At 36.0% G+C, this 17,422-nt stretch overlaps 1 protein-coding gene across 2 annotated transcripts; it reads left to right on the forward strand.

The window, feature by feature from the left end:
* Positions 1-9,769: 9,769 nt before the first annotated feature.
* LOC114317232 (prohibitin-1, mitochondrial) lies at positions 9,770-16,903 on the forward strand. 2 transcript variants are annotated; one of them, XM_028263941.2, is made up of 6 exons: positions 9,770-9,926; positions 10,791-10,978; positions 11,231-11,347; positions 15,050-15,220; positions 15,605-15,817; positions 16,496-16,903. In XM_028263941.2, exons 2-6 carry the CDS (start codon positions 10,802-10,804, stop codon positions 16,691-16,693), a joined length of 876 nt encoding a protein of 291 aa, XP_028119742.1. In that variant the 5' UTR covers positions 9,770-9,926; positions 10,791-10,801; the 3' UTR covers positions 16,694-16,903. The 2 variants fall into 2 exon arrangements, with proteins under 2 accessions (XP_028119742.1, XP_028119744.1); XM_028263943.2 differs by having other exon boundaries at positions 9,792-9,926; positions 10,799-10,978.
* Positions 16,904-17,422: the final 519 nt, after the last annotated feature.

Genomic DNA, 17,422 nt, shown 5'->3' on the forward strand with positions numbered 1-17,422 from the left:
AAGTTTCAAGTCTTGGTACATTTTTGTATTTCCAGGATGGATGGAAAGTTTTGAATTGTGGCCTTTCTGTAAAATTCACCTTTTCAGTTCAGAATCATTCGGTGCACACAACTTTCCTTGGAATTTCAACACATTGTTCTCAAATTTAAAGTCCGGCCTTGGTTTGTATTCCTGTTCATCAATGATCTTTTTTAGATAGTCATCTTGGTGTTGTTTCTCTTTAATCTCCTCAATAAGTGCCGGTTGAGTAGAAATAGCAGCCAATGTTCCGCCTTGTTCACACAAACAATCTCAACTTCAAATTTTTCAAGGTCACATAGCAATTCTTTCTGTCCGGTGAGTAAACAAACTAAATTTCCAATTGATTTCCGACTCAATGCATCAGCAATGATGTTGGCTTTCCCCAGATGGTACAAAATTTGCAAGTCATAGTCTTTTATTAGTTCTAACCATCTCTGCTGCCTCATGTTCAACTCTTTCTGTGTAAAGAAATATTTTAAGCTCTTGTGATCGGTGTACATCTCACATGTAGCCCCATATAGGTAGTGGCACCAAATTTTCAATACAAAAACCACTACGGCAAGTTCTAAATCATGAGTAGGGTAATTTTTTTCATGTGGTCTCAGTTGTTGGGAAGCATACACGATAACTTTTCCATTCTGCATTAATACATATCCCAAACCCATATAAGAAACATCACTAAAAATAGTAAATCCATCCGTACCTGAGGGTAGGGCGAGAATCGGTGCAGTCACAAGTCGAGTCTTTAGTTCTTGAAAAGCTGATTCCATTTGGTCAGTCCAGTCAAATGGTACTCCCTTTTGAGTCAACTGAGTCAACGGTAAGGCAATTTTGAAAAAATCTTTCACAAACCTTCTGTAGTACCCGGCTAAACCCAAGAAACTGCGAACTTCAATAACATTTGTCGGTCTAGGCCAATTTACTACTGCTTCAATTTTCTGTGGGTCAACTGAAATGCCATCCTTATTAATCACATGTCCCCAAAACATAACATTATCAAGCCAAAATTCACACTTTGTCAGTTTAGCATACAGTTTCTGTTCTCTTAAGGTCTGCAAGGCAATTCTCAAATGACGTTCATGTTCTTCCCTATTCTTGGAATAAATCAAAATGTCATCTATGAAAACAACCACAAAGTCATCAAGGAATGGTTTGAAAATTCGGTTCATAAGATCCATAAATGCAGCAAGTGCATTAGTAACTCCGAAAGGCATAACAAGAAATTCATAATGTCCATACTTCGTTCGAAAGGCAGTCTTTTCGATGTCCTCTGGTTTGATTTTTAACTGGTGGTATCCAGATCTAAGGTCAATTTTGGAGAAAACCTGGGCACCCTATAACTGGTCGAACAAATCATCAATACGAGACAATGGATATTTGTTTTTAACTGTTACCTTGTTCAGTTCACGGTAGTCAATGCAGAGTCTTAGTGAGCCGTCTTTCTTTTTCACAAATAAAACTGGTGCGCCCCACGGCAAAGTACTGGGCCTGATGAACTTCTTATCTAACAATTCCTGCAGCTGAACTTTCAGTTCTTTCAATTCAATAGGTGCCATTCTGTAAGGAGCTTTGGAAATTAGCTGTGTACCCGGTAACACTTCAATGGTGAACTCAATCTCCCTATCAATCAAATCCCCCGGCAAATCATCTGGAAAAACATCTGAGAATTCTCTGATTATAGGAATACTATCCACATTAGCTGTAGTATCAGTAGGTACAGTCAATATGCAACATAGATACCCCTTACAACCCTTTTTAATCAATTTAAAAGCTTTTATGGACGAAATTAGATATGGGGGAGGTACTACACCAACTCCATTAAACACAAATTTAGACAATCCAGGTGGACGGAAAATAACTTGTTTCGTTACACAGTCTATGGTAGCATGATATTTTGTTAACCAGTCCATTCCCAAAATTACATCAAAATGGTCAATGTTCAGTGGCAGTAAGTCAATATATAAATGTGCATCTCCCACAACAATCTCACATGCAGGATACATATACGCACAAGTCATGGATGCCCCAACGGGTGAAGATACAGCTAACAAATAGTTCATGGGTTCCAGTGGTCTATTTAATTTCCGTGAAAAAGCATGCGAGACATATGAATGCGTAGACCCCGAATCAATTAGAACATAAGCATTTTGAGCACAAATTGAGAGTATACCTGACACAAATGTCTCGGCATTCTGCACATCTCCCGGTATGAGTGCAAACACCCAGCCTTGCCTTAAAGGCTCCTTTCCAGTAGCTTTGGGATTGGGTTTCGGTAGAGCAGTTGATGCTGCGGTGCTAGCTGCAACTTTACCAGTGCCTTGAGAAGTGGAAAGGCAATCTTTGACGATGTGGCCCACCTTGCCACACCTGTAACAAGCACCTGAAATTTTGTAACAAACTCCCTTATGCCTCTTCCCACATTTAGAGCAGGGTGGTATAAAACCACTTCCCTGACTAGAACTATTCGTTGACCCAGTATTCTGCTTTTTATTTGATGAGCTATTCCGACCTTTCTTAAACTTGAAGCCCCGTCTCTTGCCGCGCCACTCAGACGCTGGTGTTTCAGTCTGTTTCAATGCCTCAATATTCAACTCAACTATTATTGCTCGGTCGAGAACATCCACATATTTAAGCAATTTCAAGACATTAATTCGATCAAGTATCTTAACATTGAGTCCGCCTTCAAATTTCCTGGCCTTTTTGTAATCAGTATCCACCATGTGTGGTGCATATCTGGCGAGTTCAGTGAATTTAGATTCATACTCTGCTACCGATATGGTGCCTTGTTTCAACTGTTCAAACTCAGTCACTTTGCGGTCTCGGACACACTGGGGAAAGTATTTTTCAAAGAAGGACTCCTTAAACTGAGCCCAAGTCATGACAGTATTTGTATCACGGACAAGCATCCACCACCATCTAGCTTCTTCTTGTAAAGTGAAGGTAGCCAGTAACACCTTGTGCGCCTCCGAACACGGAAACACTTCAAATAATTTTTCAGTTTCAAGAACCTATGCTTTGGCCTTTAATGGTTCAAGGCCTCCTTGGAAGAATGGTGGTTTCATTTTGCTGAACTTCTATGTCAGAGCAATGATATCATCATTAACATTCTGTTCGGGTTGTACTGGAGGAGGTGGGGGCTGTTGGTTCTGTTGTTGTCTTAAAACTTCAGTCAACAGTTCAACTGTTCTTTCTAATCTTGCCATTCTGGCATCAGATGATTCCGTTTCATCGGCATTCCTTGCATTGTCCATTTCACTATATACAATACAGTAATCATAAACATAGGAATAACTTACTTAAGCATATTAGCACATATATTCATGTCATGGCCACACACACTTTCTCAATGCTCATGCAATGCCCTAATCACTTTTCTAAGACATCCTATAGCTCATTTGGACACGTGTGTGCGGTATAACTCATGCTTGGTATCGCTCTGATACCACTCTGTCACGACCCAAACCCGCCCCTATGGGTTTAGCATCGTAACCGGCCAGTAATCCGTGATTACCAAATGCCTGTTTAACAGTAATGACAGTAATACAGAGTAAAGGGGCTGGAAGAAGCCAAAACAGTAAATAAAAGATGTCCAATGAGCTGTGACAGTCTGAATGCAAAAAGACTTTTTATAAACATGCCACATTGACGACCAAAACATATATATATGCAACATATACACAAACATCCATGTCAGGGATCAAATCCCTAACTATAACTGCATAGTCAAGTCTTGTTCAACTATTACAAAACAGAAACAAAATAGTGAATCTGAACACCCCAAAACAGCCGTGGCTTGGATGGACTTGGAACCTCGAGGCGAGGCACATAGGTTGGCTTGACAAAACAAGAGCTAACCCGACGCTCCTAGCTTCGGTCCGGTGCCTGGACACCTATATATATATATATATATAAACAGTGAGCTAAAGCCCAATGAATAACAGTTATGTAAAGGGGTTAAGAATGAATGCCCTTTCAGTAATTAAACAGTCATATCAGTCACTTAGAAGCCATAGCAGTCATATGTGGTGCATCCCATAGCAAAACAGTACAGTAGGTCTTAACAGACCGAACAGTCAGTTGATGACCACCATAACAGTAACAGTAGTGGTTCCAAACATGGGAACCGACAGAGATCTCTGTGACAGTAGCAATAACAGTACAGTAACAGTAAATTACTATGGATGCCACGGATACAGTTTACAAATTGGACAAACATTCATTCATTAAACAATAACGTTTCAGTAAGTAGAACAGTTGATCATTCAGAAAATAATCATAATTGAACATATCTTTATAACATTGTTACTCACAGAGCACTGGGTTATAGACAAGCTAACGAGCGTCCTCGGATGCCAACCCTACAGTTGTAGAACGAACACACACTCAGGATTAATAACTTAACCCCTAATTATACATAGTGTGGTTCTATAACATTATCCTCATTAAGATGCCTTAAACTTGGCCTAGGAATGCCTAGGATGGAATGAGGATGCAAAAATGCACTTTAAAACACTTTTCAAATTTTTGCTAAAACAGGGGTCTCGCTCGAGCGAGGCTTTCTTCGCTCGAGCGAGCTTGCCAAAACAGAGGGGTCGCTTGAGGGTAGACTTCCTCGCTCGAGCGGTCTGTAAAAATGTAAAAGTACTGGATGTTGAAAATCCCTGCTCGATGCTCGCTCGAGCGTGAGACACAGCTCTTCACTCGAGCGTGTGTCTGCATGCACCAAAAACCTAAGAGCTTGCAATCTACGCTCGAGCCAGCATTCCGTCGTTTGAGCGGAGCTCTGAACAAAACGATGGTCGCTCGCGCGTGGAAGCCAAATCTGGAATTTTCAGATTTGCCTTCAAAGCTCAAACCAAACATTCAACACATCAAAACTCAGCCTTTTGGGCCAATTTTTTAGAAAACACTTGCAAACTCATAGTATAACATGTCTTGAAGATCAATTTTGTAAAATCAAGCCCAAATGTGAGACAATTGAACACAATTTCAAAGGAACTTTCATGAACAATGCAAGAACTTAACATGCATGAGTTCTAATGAATTCCAATGCTCCGAAACATAACCAAATGCAAGATTGAACTCCAAAACATAGTGAATTCATGGACTACAACCAAGATGTGGACATGCATGTGGAAATTCATGAAGAACAACCTCAAAATTCAAGAATATGTACATACATGCATGAATAAGCTACTCAAATCAACTCTTTAAATCAATTCTTGACTCTAAACACCAAATTTCCATGAACCATGCAAGAAATTGCTTAAGTTCATAATTAAGAAGATGATTTTCCTACCTTAGGCCTTGAATCTCAAGCGTGCTAGCTCAATTTTGCAATTAACCTTCAAATCTTCTAAGTTCAAGCTAAACTTGTTGAATTCAACCTTGTTCTCCTACTCTCCCTCTCTCGTACGGTTTGGTCTAAGAAAATGGTTGAATAATGGTGCATCAAATGTATAGATTAAGTCCTCAAACAATGACCCTAAGGTGGCCCACTCAATGGCATTAAGGTAAATAACTAGGTTCAATTAATTTAACATTAACAATGCTAATTTAACCATTCCAAATCAACTTTTAATTAAACCTACCATAAAATCATATAAATTCTAACTAGCATAAAACACTAACCAATTTCTGATTCAGCCGCCGATAAAGCCTTCAATTTGCAGTTCGAAATTAAAACGTGAACAGATCATTTAATGATAAACAGATAGAAATGCAACTAATATAACACACTCAAGCAATCAGTTCAGACTTTCAGCTTAATCAGTTACTTATCATGCTGAATCACAGATTAGCACTAATCAGAGGTGAGGGTAGTCACAACATGCCATCGATATTGTCCGCTTTGGGCTACGCCCACACGGATTTGTTCTTCCCAATGGGTCACCCATCCTAGAACTACTCCAACCTAAGCACGCTTAACTGAGAGGTTTTGCTAGGGATTTCACCACTCAGGAAAAGGCCTCGATGCAATATAAGGATCTAGGTTTTTACTTTTATAGCCTAGGAACTTCCCCTTCATTTCCAATGTGGGACATCGAGAACTTACAATCCACCCCCTTAAGGCTGCACATGCTCGTGCAATAGCCTACCAGCTCACAAGCCCGCCCACTTGCACCGAGAGACGCTAAGGGCCCACACTCGGTACTTTGGACAGTCTACTCTGATACCACTTGTAACGCCTCAACCCTTCACATGTCATCGATATTGTCTGCTTTAGGCCATGCCTATACGGATTTGTTCTTCCCAATGGGTCATCCATCCTAGAACTACTCAAGCCTAAGCACGCTTAACTAGGGAATTCTGCTGGGGATTTCACCACTCGGGAAAAGGCCTCGATGCTATATAAGGGTCTATGTTTTTACTTTTATAGCTCAAGAACTCCCCCTCCATTCCCGATATGGGACACGGGGACCTTACAATCTACCCCCTTAAGGCTGCACGTCCCCGTACAGTAGCCTGCCAGCTTACAAGCCCACCCACATGCACCGAGAGACGCCAGGGGCCCACACCGGTACTCTGGAAAGTCGTCTCTGATACCATTTGTAATGCCCTAACCCTTCACATGTCATCAATATTGTCCACTTTCGGCCATGCCCGCATGGATTTGTTCCTAGAACTACTCCAGCCTAAGCACGTTTAACTAGAAAGTTCTGCTAGGGATTTCACCATCCGAGAAAAAGCCTCGATACTATATAAGGGTCTAGGTTTTTACCTTTATAGCCCAGGAACTCTCCCTACATTCCCGATGTGGGACACCGAGACCTTACAATCCACTCCCCTTAACGCTGTATGTCTCCGTGCAGTAGCTTGCCAGCTATAGCTCGACTTTTTTGTACCCCCTTTCGGAAGGTTTGAAAGAAAGCCCTACAGTTCGGACTCCCGTGGCTCTGAATTTTGGTAAGCCGCGAATTTTGATGTATTAAAAATTTAAAGAAAAAAAGAAGGGAGGTAGGGTGATATGAAGTTTCAAAGCATTTTCAATAATACTTTTTTTTTCTTCTTCTCTATTTTAAAGTAATGTTCTGTTTTACAAAAGAAATATAAGGAAAAACTTTATGAAGATTCTACACCTTTGGATTAGTTTGTGGTATTTTATTATATGTTATGCAATCACATACAACCTATCAATCATAAAGCACTATATGACAAAACTAAATTTATACTAACTAAGAGTATCTCCAATGGTACTGCCAAAGGAGTTGCCAAAGCTATAATTTGGCAAAAGTAAAAAAAAAAAGGGGTCTTCAATGGTATGCTATTTCTCCTGCTAAACATAGCAGATGCCATTTCTGTTGCCAAATTTGACAACAGAAATGGCATTTGCCAAATATGCCACATCATCAAGAATCAATAAATTTTTTGCTCCAAATTTAGTTGACAAAACAGAATCCATTCACCTAGAAAAACAGAATTCATTCACCAAAATTTTTAAACAATTTGGCAATTGCCAATTTCTTTCTTCTTTTTTTTTTTTTTGAAAAAAAATTCACCATTAACCCAAAAAAAAAAGAAAAAAAGAATCAGGTTAAAAATAACAACAATCAAGCAATTTCAAACAAATTTGAAGCAATCTCAACAAATCTCAAATAATCTGAAGCAAATCTCAAGTAATTTGAATAAATTTGAAGCAAATTCTACACATTAAATACCTAGATTTCAAGATGCTTGATGGATTTTAGATAAATTCAGCATTCTGAAACTTCAACTTGATCTTCTTCATTTTCATCTTCTTCATCTTCATCTTCATCTTTTTCGTTTTCATCTTCGTGCTTAGGGTTTGACTTGGGGTTTCAGATTTCTTCATCTTTGATTTAGGGTTTTTTTCATATTCGATTTAGGGGATAAAGTGATTAAGAGGAAGAGGAAGAGAGGCATCATAGTGGTAAAAGAGAAAGATTGAGGAGGGAGAGAGAGAGAGAGAGATGGAGTTGGTTGTTGCAGGTTGTTCTACCTTTGAAGCTCAGAAAAGCAGAATGAAAGTGTGGTTTTATTTCCAATGGGTTTTATCTCATATGGATAGAGAGTTTCGTATGAAGGTTCTGGAATGGGTTTTATCTCAGCAGGTAATTTTTTTTTTTTTTTTTCAAATAAGAGTAATTTATTTTTTCATTTATTTTTAAATTTTTTTTATAGAATATAAATATTTAATCTTTTTAGAAAATTTTTTTAAATGGTCACAAAAGATAAAATAAACAAAAAAAAAAATACTAAAAAACTTATATTCAAACAACACTTACAAATTTAGAGAGAAAATTGGTTGAAATTTAGCATGTGTACCATTGGAGCACCATTGCTATAATTTGACAAATTATTACTATTCATTGTCAAATTATAGCAATAGCAATGGTATTATAGCAAATACCATTGGAGATGCTCTAAGACTTCAAAATTAAAACATACTTATATTAAGGTAAATTGTTTTTCTTGTTTTATTACCTAATACATTAGATTATTTCTAAAAGTTTTATAAAAATTTTCCTCATATTTCTTTCTCCGAATTTTAACTTAAAAAATGAATTTCCTATTTTAGAAAAATACTATTTTAATTAGCTTCTCCAACATATGCAAAGAGGCTGATTTCATAGTTACAAATGGCAGAATGTATCTTAGTAAAAAGGAAAAAAATTGAATCAGTGGGACAATAAAAAATTACTTGCATTTTATGGTGGTTTAAGTTATTATGTGCATGATACAAATCCTTCATGTGCATGGTTCAAGTTCTCACTTCATGTTAGAATTGCACCACAAAAATTTCCATCTTTAGTGTAATAATTTCTCCACTATTACACTTATTTGTATTTTTTCCTAAAAAAAAGAAAAAAAAAAGAGTAAAAAATAAATAGATTCTCACATCTTATTAGCAAAAAAACACCAAAATAAATATATAAAATGCTCATATTGAAAATATTTATAGATTGGTACTACATCACTTAATACATTACTTCTATTTTGACCTTCAATGAGATGGAAGAGAGAGAGAGAGAGAGAGAGAGAGTAGATAGATAGATAGATAGAGGAGTGTGATCTCTCTTTCACATACTCAATCCCATGTCATTGGGTGTAAATTGGGGATACTTAATTAGAGCTCTCAAACATATAAAACTTTCCAAATCACTCTGTTAAGAGGTCAATAAATATTTTTCATAAGATATTCAAAAAAATTCAAAATGAAAACTCTAGAGTATAGGTAAACTTTCCAAAGCCACTCCCTTGTTGTCCAATATATATATATATATATATATATTGTATATTCTAGAATAAAATCTTTAATTTATTGGAATTACACAATTACTTTTGAAAATTTTCACTTTTTATATATATTTATTTACTATTTTTTATTTTTTATTTTTTAAAAAAATCTCAACTTATTTGATTTTCCAAAAATCACTCCCATTTTTACACATTTTATTTGATATTGACATTACAAGATCACCACTGAAAATGTTAACTACTGAAATTCCTTACACTTTATTTGTATGCTTATTGAAAAATATAAAAATTACTTCCTAATTTTTTCATATTTCGTTTGTCTTTTTATTTTATTTTATTTTATTATTATTTTTTTTTTATAATTCGTCTGTAGTTATTTTGTAATTCCCGTGAATATGGTATGGGTCATTACTAGTATTGGATTTATGTAAGCTGAGGATAATGGGCCTTTAACAAAAACCAAAGTAGGACTGAGCCCAATCTTCCAATTAGCAACCCATTAAAATAAAATAAAATAAAAGTAAAAAACAAAATAAAATACCCAAAAAGCCCTAAACCCTCGCAACTCTCTCTCTCTCTCTCTCTCTCTCTCTTTCGAGTCTTATGAGCCCTAAACCCTCTTCTTCTCCATCTTCGTCTCTCTCGCCCTCTAGAGTTTCATTGTCTCTCTCTGGACTTTCCATAAGGTACCCTCTCTCTCTCTGGACATATATTTGTATATATTAGTATGTATTCGTGTATAGCCCTTAATCAGCTTTCAGTTTTCGTCAAATTCAAATGGCAAGCAAAAGTAACAGTTCGATTTGCTAATAATATTTGTATTTGAAGCTTTTTAGTTGTTATATCTACTCTGCTTTCATGGATCTCTTGTGTTTTTTCTCAAATTTCTGTGCTTATTTATTCAACTTCTTGTTTGTGGTCTGGGTTTCGATTTTGAGCCATATTTGAAGTAAATATAATTTGGAAATGTGTGTTTGTTTTATGCTTTGTTTGTTTCTGAATAGTCTGGTTTTGGTTTATTTATATCTGTGTACCACCCATTTGGTTATTGGTATTTGAAATCTTTATGCAACATGTATGTGCTTGTTATTTGGTCAATGAGTTGCAGGTTTTGGGAATAAAGTGTTTTTAGTTGAACTTTTATTGTAAGGGAGCTTATTTTTTGTCCTATGTCAAACGGTTTCCTTCATCATTCTTGGAAAATGTTGACCCACAAAAAAATCCCACAATTTGACCCACAACGATGTGATATAATAGGTGTTAGTTTTTTATTTGTTACATGGCCAATGATACAAGTCCCAACTTCTCCATGTCACATCATTGTGGGTGTGTGTATCTAGCATTTCTCATCATTCTTATGATTTCCTTTCCTTTTAATTATTCTTTCTCTTATTACTTTCTATTTTCCATTCCCAGTTTTGTACAGCTTATCTATTTGTTTTTGTTCAATGTCTGTTAACTGATGCATGATGACAGACTGCTTATCAGTTTATGTTGAGTCAGAAAAATTTGAAGTTCCTCGCAATCATATCTAATTTACCAATTCTCAGGGATTTAGGTCATGAATTTCAACAACGTTAAAGTTCCCAAGGTTCCAGGCGGTGGTGCAGCTTCTGCTTTAATCAAGTTTGGAGTTTTTGCTGGGCTTGGTGTGTATGGCGTTGCCAACAGTCTCTACAATGTTGATGGTGGGCACCGGGCCGTTATCTTCAATCGTATAGTTGGTGTGAAAGACAAGGTTTGTGTTTTGTCTTAATACTTGTTATCTTGCATGGAAACTTGAATTCACAATTGAAATAAGATTAAAATTACTTCTTTTACAGCTTTTCAACATTTAGCATTCTCTTACTATTTTTTTTTTTTTGTTTTTTCTTCTTTTTCCATCCATTTTACTATTCTGCATTTCAATAATTTGCTATCTTTCCTGGGTTTTTCCCTTTTTCCCTTGGTACCTTTTTGAAAATCGCATGCCTGCATGTTTAATGTGCAGGTATATCCTGAAGGGACGCATTTGATGGTTCCATGGTTTGAAAGACCAATCATTTATGATGTTCGTGCCCGACCCCATTTGGTGGAGAGTACTTCAGGGAGCCGTGACCTCCAGATGGTATCTTGCTTTAGACATTTGCTACAATTTTATTGTTTACCAAGCTTGTTGAAGTGGTGCAGTTGAAGTTTTCAACCTCTACTTGACATCATTATCAGTAGTCATATCTCATTTTTCACTTATAAATAGAATCCTTGTGATTCAGTGAGGCCTATAGTCAATACAAATTGAGTGTTTTTTGTTTTTGTTTTTTCAATCATATATATATATATATATTTTTTTTTTTCTATTTGTAGCTATTATTATTAATCATCTGTGTAAAAGGTTGTTAAAAATTATAAAACCCATGTTGAATTTTCTAGTAATCTGATTTTATATAGTGACGCACCTAGTGGTCCTTGGAGATGCCTTTTGCATCCGTGGAGTCATCTTTTCAATTGCCTTATCCTCATATTAGCTCTCTAAATCTTTAGTTTTGAACATCTTGGAGAGAGACTTTCTTGCCATGCAGAATTTCTGATGCTACAAGTTTCAAGAAATTCTTCTTTTTACCAGACAGTTTCCTTTTGTTGCTTATTCTGTAAGGAAGATGTGGGCAACAATCAACATCCACACTGCCTCTTTTGTCTCAAATTATGGTCTGAATTCTTGGACGCTGTGGCATGGCCTGGGGATGTCTTTTATTTTGGGAACTTATGGAGGGGTAGGATCAGAGAGGTTAGTCTGAGAAGGATGCATGTACAGAGACTCAATTTCTTTGCGCTTCTTTGGTTAATTTGTGAAGTGAGGAATAGAAGGTTTTTTGTGGAGTGTGGTCAAAGAATTGAGCCACTTAATTGCACTCTTGCAGTTAAATCAATATTTCCTTAGTATGCCTTCTTTATGTCATTAGGTTATGTAGTTTTTGGGACATTGTGCGGCATGTTCTAATATTTTTAGCTTTCAAGTTTTTTAGCCCAATTTATCCTTTTAATTATTAGTTAGGATTATGCCATTCACATATTTATGATTGATTCAATTCCAACGTGTATCACAAGAAGGTTAGTGTGCTTGGTTCTATAGTATCAAGAGTGTTTAAGCACTCTAGGAGCTATTTTCATTTATCTATACAAAATGTGGGGATTACATATTTTTAGCCATAGCTTATAATAACTTGTTAATGACTATTTTTTTTAAAAAAAATCTCTGGAATGGTCAACCCTACAATGTCACGGTCGGCTACATCCTCAAGGATTGTTGACCATATAGTGGTTTGGCCTCTCTGAACTTTTGAGAATTACATTGTTGTCTTCCGCATCCATTAGGATGGTTTCTATAGATAGTTTTTGGACCTCCTATGATTGATCACGCAGGCAGTCCAATGTGCTTTCCACATGATAAGTAACTTGGCTTGAGTTCTGCCTACGGTTGCACATGCAGGTCATGCATTTGCCAACCTAGTACTACTATTAGTACTAACACTAACATGTACAATTTAACTTATAGTACATTCACCTTGTTTGTCAAGAAAGAGTCTTTAAACAAATCTCAATTAATGATAGCACCAGGAAGTAGTAATAAAAAGTAAGCTCTTTCATCACACAGTACCTTTTTTTAATAAGAATTGATTAAAGCCTGGAATTATTTTTTGGTTGTAGGCCAAACACTTTTCTAATGACATGCATCTACACAACTTAGCAAGCCTTACTTGCATCTACTTAGGGCTGACAACAGCTACCGGCCACAATAAGGCCTCGTTTGGGAACATGTTTTTTTAATAATTTTTTGGCTTTTTGGCTAAAATATGATTTCAAAAAAACTAGTATGTTTGGGATGACTTTTTGATTTTTTACGAAAAGATGTGCAAAAAGTAGAGAGAGAAGAATTTTTTTGACTTTTTGGTATAGGTTGTTGGCTTTTTAATTTTTATAGTGACTTTTTAGCTTTTAGATTAAAAAATGATATTGTCAAACGAGGCTTAAGTCAACTTTCATATAGTCAATCCCTAAATTATATATAAAAAAAAAAAAAAAAAACTATTTTTAGAATTTTGTGCAGATGTTATTTATTCTTGGAGGTATTTGGTACTGAAGTGGTCAGTTGTGGACTTTTGGGAGATGGTAGACACTTCAATGTCCAAGGATTGCTAGGGTAGAAGAGAGCCTAAAGCAACTTAGAGGGAGAGAGGTTTGCAGTGAGAGACCTTAGTCGCCTAAGTAATGGAAGATGATAAACAAAGTGGATGCCTAGTCCTTACTCTCAACTTTGGATGCCAATTGATGGCCATGATAATAGAGTAATGATCTCAGCTATGGGGGTGAATGCGTAGGGGAGACATGGGCAAGCCAAGGGCCAGACTATGTTGTTGTTGAGTGGGAGTGATTGAGGTGAGGTACGCTTGGGCAAGCAATGCTCTTGGTTGTTCATGTCCAAGTGGGTAAGCTTGGCTCAGCCGAGTAGTCTATGGCAATGTTTTGAAAACTAGATTGGACCAGCCAGTTCGACTGGATGAACAGTCAACAGGTCTAGAGTCTGGTCCGGATATGCCCTCTAAACCGTTCCCTCTTGAAAACTAGTCATTTTGAGCTAAATCGGTGCAAACCGGCCCGGGTTGAAGCAAATCGAATCGGTTTGCTATGTTTGGTCCAATATTGAAAAAGTTGATCCTATAAGGACTTGAACCCAACACCTCAAGTTCCAAATAGCATGAATTTTCACTGTGCCAGCATGGCTCCTTGTTAATATATAAGAGATAAATAATATTTATTGTATTCAAAGTAACTTCTCTCAAACACATGTATAATTAATATTTTTACATATAGTATTAATATAAAAATATAGATAAACATATATGTTTGATGAATATATATTAAATTATAAAGATATTTTAAATGAATGTATTTTATTTATTTTTAAATTATAAAAATATTCATAAAATAATTATGACATCACGGTTCGATTTCGGTTCAACCCGATGGTTAAACTAGTGACCCATGCACCTGATCTCTTTTCCAGTTCGCTCACCAGTCTGGTTTTTAAAACATTGGTCTGTGGGTCTTGCCTTATCATATTTTGACTCATTCACTTTGTGTTTTGGTTTGCTAATGCGCTAGTGAGTTGAGTATGCATACTCGGTGGTCTATATGCCCCTACTCAAGCTAGGTATATAACCCCAATTAGTCCACTCCGGGACATTGTGGTGCCTTGGGAGGAATGCCACATGCAGATGCAGATGGTGATGCCAAGGCGGCAGTGATGTGGTACCAATAGAACTTGCCACATAGCAAGGGTGGTATATATGCCTATGATTCTTCTTATTATTGTCTATTCTATGCTTGGAACTAATAATGCCATGACTATTATAGTAACACTGCATATGTCATGTTCATTGCTCCTATTTGGCACTCCACTTTGTACAAAACATGAAACCATACCTGTTAGATTTACTTGATTTGTTTAATGTTTGTATTCCATTCTTCTTGAATTCTTCCAAATGTATGGGTTCTATCTCTCTATATCTTTCTTTCCTAATGTCAACTAGAGTTACTTATCCGAAAAAAAAAAATGTGAAATATATATTTTTTCAGATGTATATATATTTTTCCTTTACTGTTTCAAATATATATATATATTGTTTCTTTGTATCGATGCCACAATGGAGTGTTAGAGCTTAATGTAGTGGTTAAAGCCATATGCTAGAAGTAACCTTGTGGGTCAAGTGTATTACATCATGTGTAATAGTCTAATTCCTTTCTTAACATGGTTCTTGATTTTGTTGCACAGGTGAAAATTGGTCTTCGAGTTCTTACACGTCCTGTGCCAGATCAATTACCTACAATTTATCGAACACTTGGTGAGAACTATAATGAAAGAGTCCTGCCTTCAATTATTCATGAAACTTTGAAAGCGGTGGTTGCTCAATACAATGCTAGCCAGCTCATTACTCAGAGAGAGGTAAGGAGCTAAGTATATTCTACTAGATAGTTTGAATTGTAAATTTAATTTATTGAGTGTAATAAGCAATTATAACTGCCTGTGATCAAATTTATGGTGTGAGAAGCCATTGTGGATCCTCATTGTTCTGGCTGATAGTTATGCTCATAGAGTCATTCCATTTTGATTTTGTGTACTGCACAGATACCTTAACAACATAGTTTGCTAAATAACAAGCTCCATCTCATTTTATGGATTTTTTTCTTTTAAATAGTTAATGGGTCCTTGCTTCCTAGCTATATTATGAATTCTTAGTGTTTTAGATTTACAAGATTGGGTTATTTGGATTAAGATATTAAAAAAAATATGTTGTAACTGACTTATCTACTACCCGCTTGTTTGTAGGCTGTTAGTAGGGAAATTCGGAAGATATTGACAGAAAGAGCAGCAAATTTCAACATTGCACTAGATGATGTCTCCATTACAGGCCTAACGTTTGGGAAGGAGTTTACAGCTGCAATAGAAGCCAAACAGGTGGCTGCACAAGAAGCTGAGAGGGCCAAATTTGTTGTTGAAAAGGCTGAACAAGACAAGCGAAGTGCTATTATCCGGGCACAGGTGAGATAAAAATACTGAATTTCAAAACTTGGATCGTGATCTATGTCAGTGGCCATGTGTCTGTCAACTAAATTAATGATTCATCAGCTATTGTGGGAATTTTGTTTTTGAGTTGATCTGACCTCCTGGATTGATGCATGCATTTGTACTCTTGCACTAATACAAAAAATTCTTTTAGAATTAAAAAAAATAATCCATACAAACCGGGGCAGTGGTAGAGTGCCAAGAAGCACAAACACTTCTAATAAGGTGTCCGACACCGACACCGACACCGATTTCATTATTTTTGTAATTGTTTTAGAACTGGACATACTTTGGACACTTGGTGACGCACATGTCAATCACTTGCACACATTAAACACAGTCGCAGACTTTTTTTTTATACTTTCAAGTTTGTCATTTGCTTCTGAATTGGCTTGAAAACTCAGCTTCTTTTTCCTTTTACGAGAGTAGATGCATCTGTTTATGGGATGACTGGTATGCTTTGTAGGACCGAGCAACAACTAATTCTGTTTTTTGCAAACCAAAATCAGTTGGCAGAGTGGTGCTTTCTTTAGTAGTCTAACAATGAAAAAATGCTTTCTTTCTGTTTTCGTTTTCTTTGACAATCTCTTCCTTCTATTTTGTGAGCATTCTTACTCAGTTAACACATCTGCTTTTGCTTCTAATGGGTTCCAGGGTGAGGCCAAGAGTGCCCAGCTGATAGGTCAAGCTATTGCCAATAATCCGGCATTTATTACCCTAAGGAAGATTGAAGCTGCTAGAGAAATTGCACATACAATCTCAAATTCAGCCAACAAGGTTTTCTTGACTTCAGATGAACTGTTGTTGAACCTTCAGGAGACAAACTTGGGGACCTCCACTGGGCAGAAGTAAACACAGCAGGTTAAAAAACCTCAGTAACTTCCCTCTTTAGTTCAATTTGTGACTCTTCATTTTTGGGAATATCTCAGTAAGCTCTGCGTAGTGGACATGTTGAATGGTCTTACGTGTTTTTTTCTTTCTTTTGTTTTTTGAAGTCTTCGGAATGAACGGATATATTTGTCAAACTTTTCATACTGTTCAATGGAGATCCGTGTTCAATAAGGGTTAGACTTTTATGATATGATTTTGGAGCTATCTGGTAACATGGCTTATCACATTTTCAGTTGAGTAATGTTAGAGATTTTAAAAATTTTATTGAAGTTTTTATATTTGGTAGAATTTTTTGGGGTCTCTGGCAATTTTATTTTTAGTTTGTTAATTCTTAGATCTGGCAAACAGGATGTGATAAGTAAAAATGTAAAAATCTATGTAAAAGATGAACGGTTTAAATCACCTTTAACATTATATATATATATATATATATAAGGATAAATTATAAATACATTTTTTGAAATTTGATTAAAATACAAATCGTTTTCAGTGATTTTGAAAATTATATTCCACCTCTTGAGACTTTTAATTTCATAGCAAATTATTTTTTTTATTAATAAATTATTAAATTAATTAACAATTTTTAATGATAAAAAATATGTTTCAATTAATAATTTAAATAATTTTATTATGATATAGGAGAGTAATTATGAATTTTATTTTTTTAATTAATTTTATTAAATAAAAAAT

The sequence above is a fragment of the Camellia sinensis genome, chromosome 8 (assembly GCF_055761805.1).
Source record: "Camellia sinensis isolate YWXY chromosome 8, ASM5576180v1, whole genome shotgun sequence".
NCBI lineage: Eukaryota > Viridiplantae > Streptophyta > Magnoliopsida > Ericales > Theaceae > Camellia > Camellia sinensis.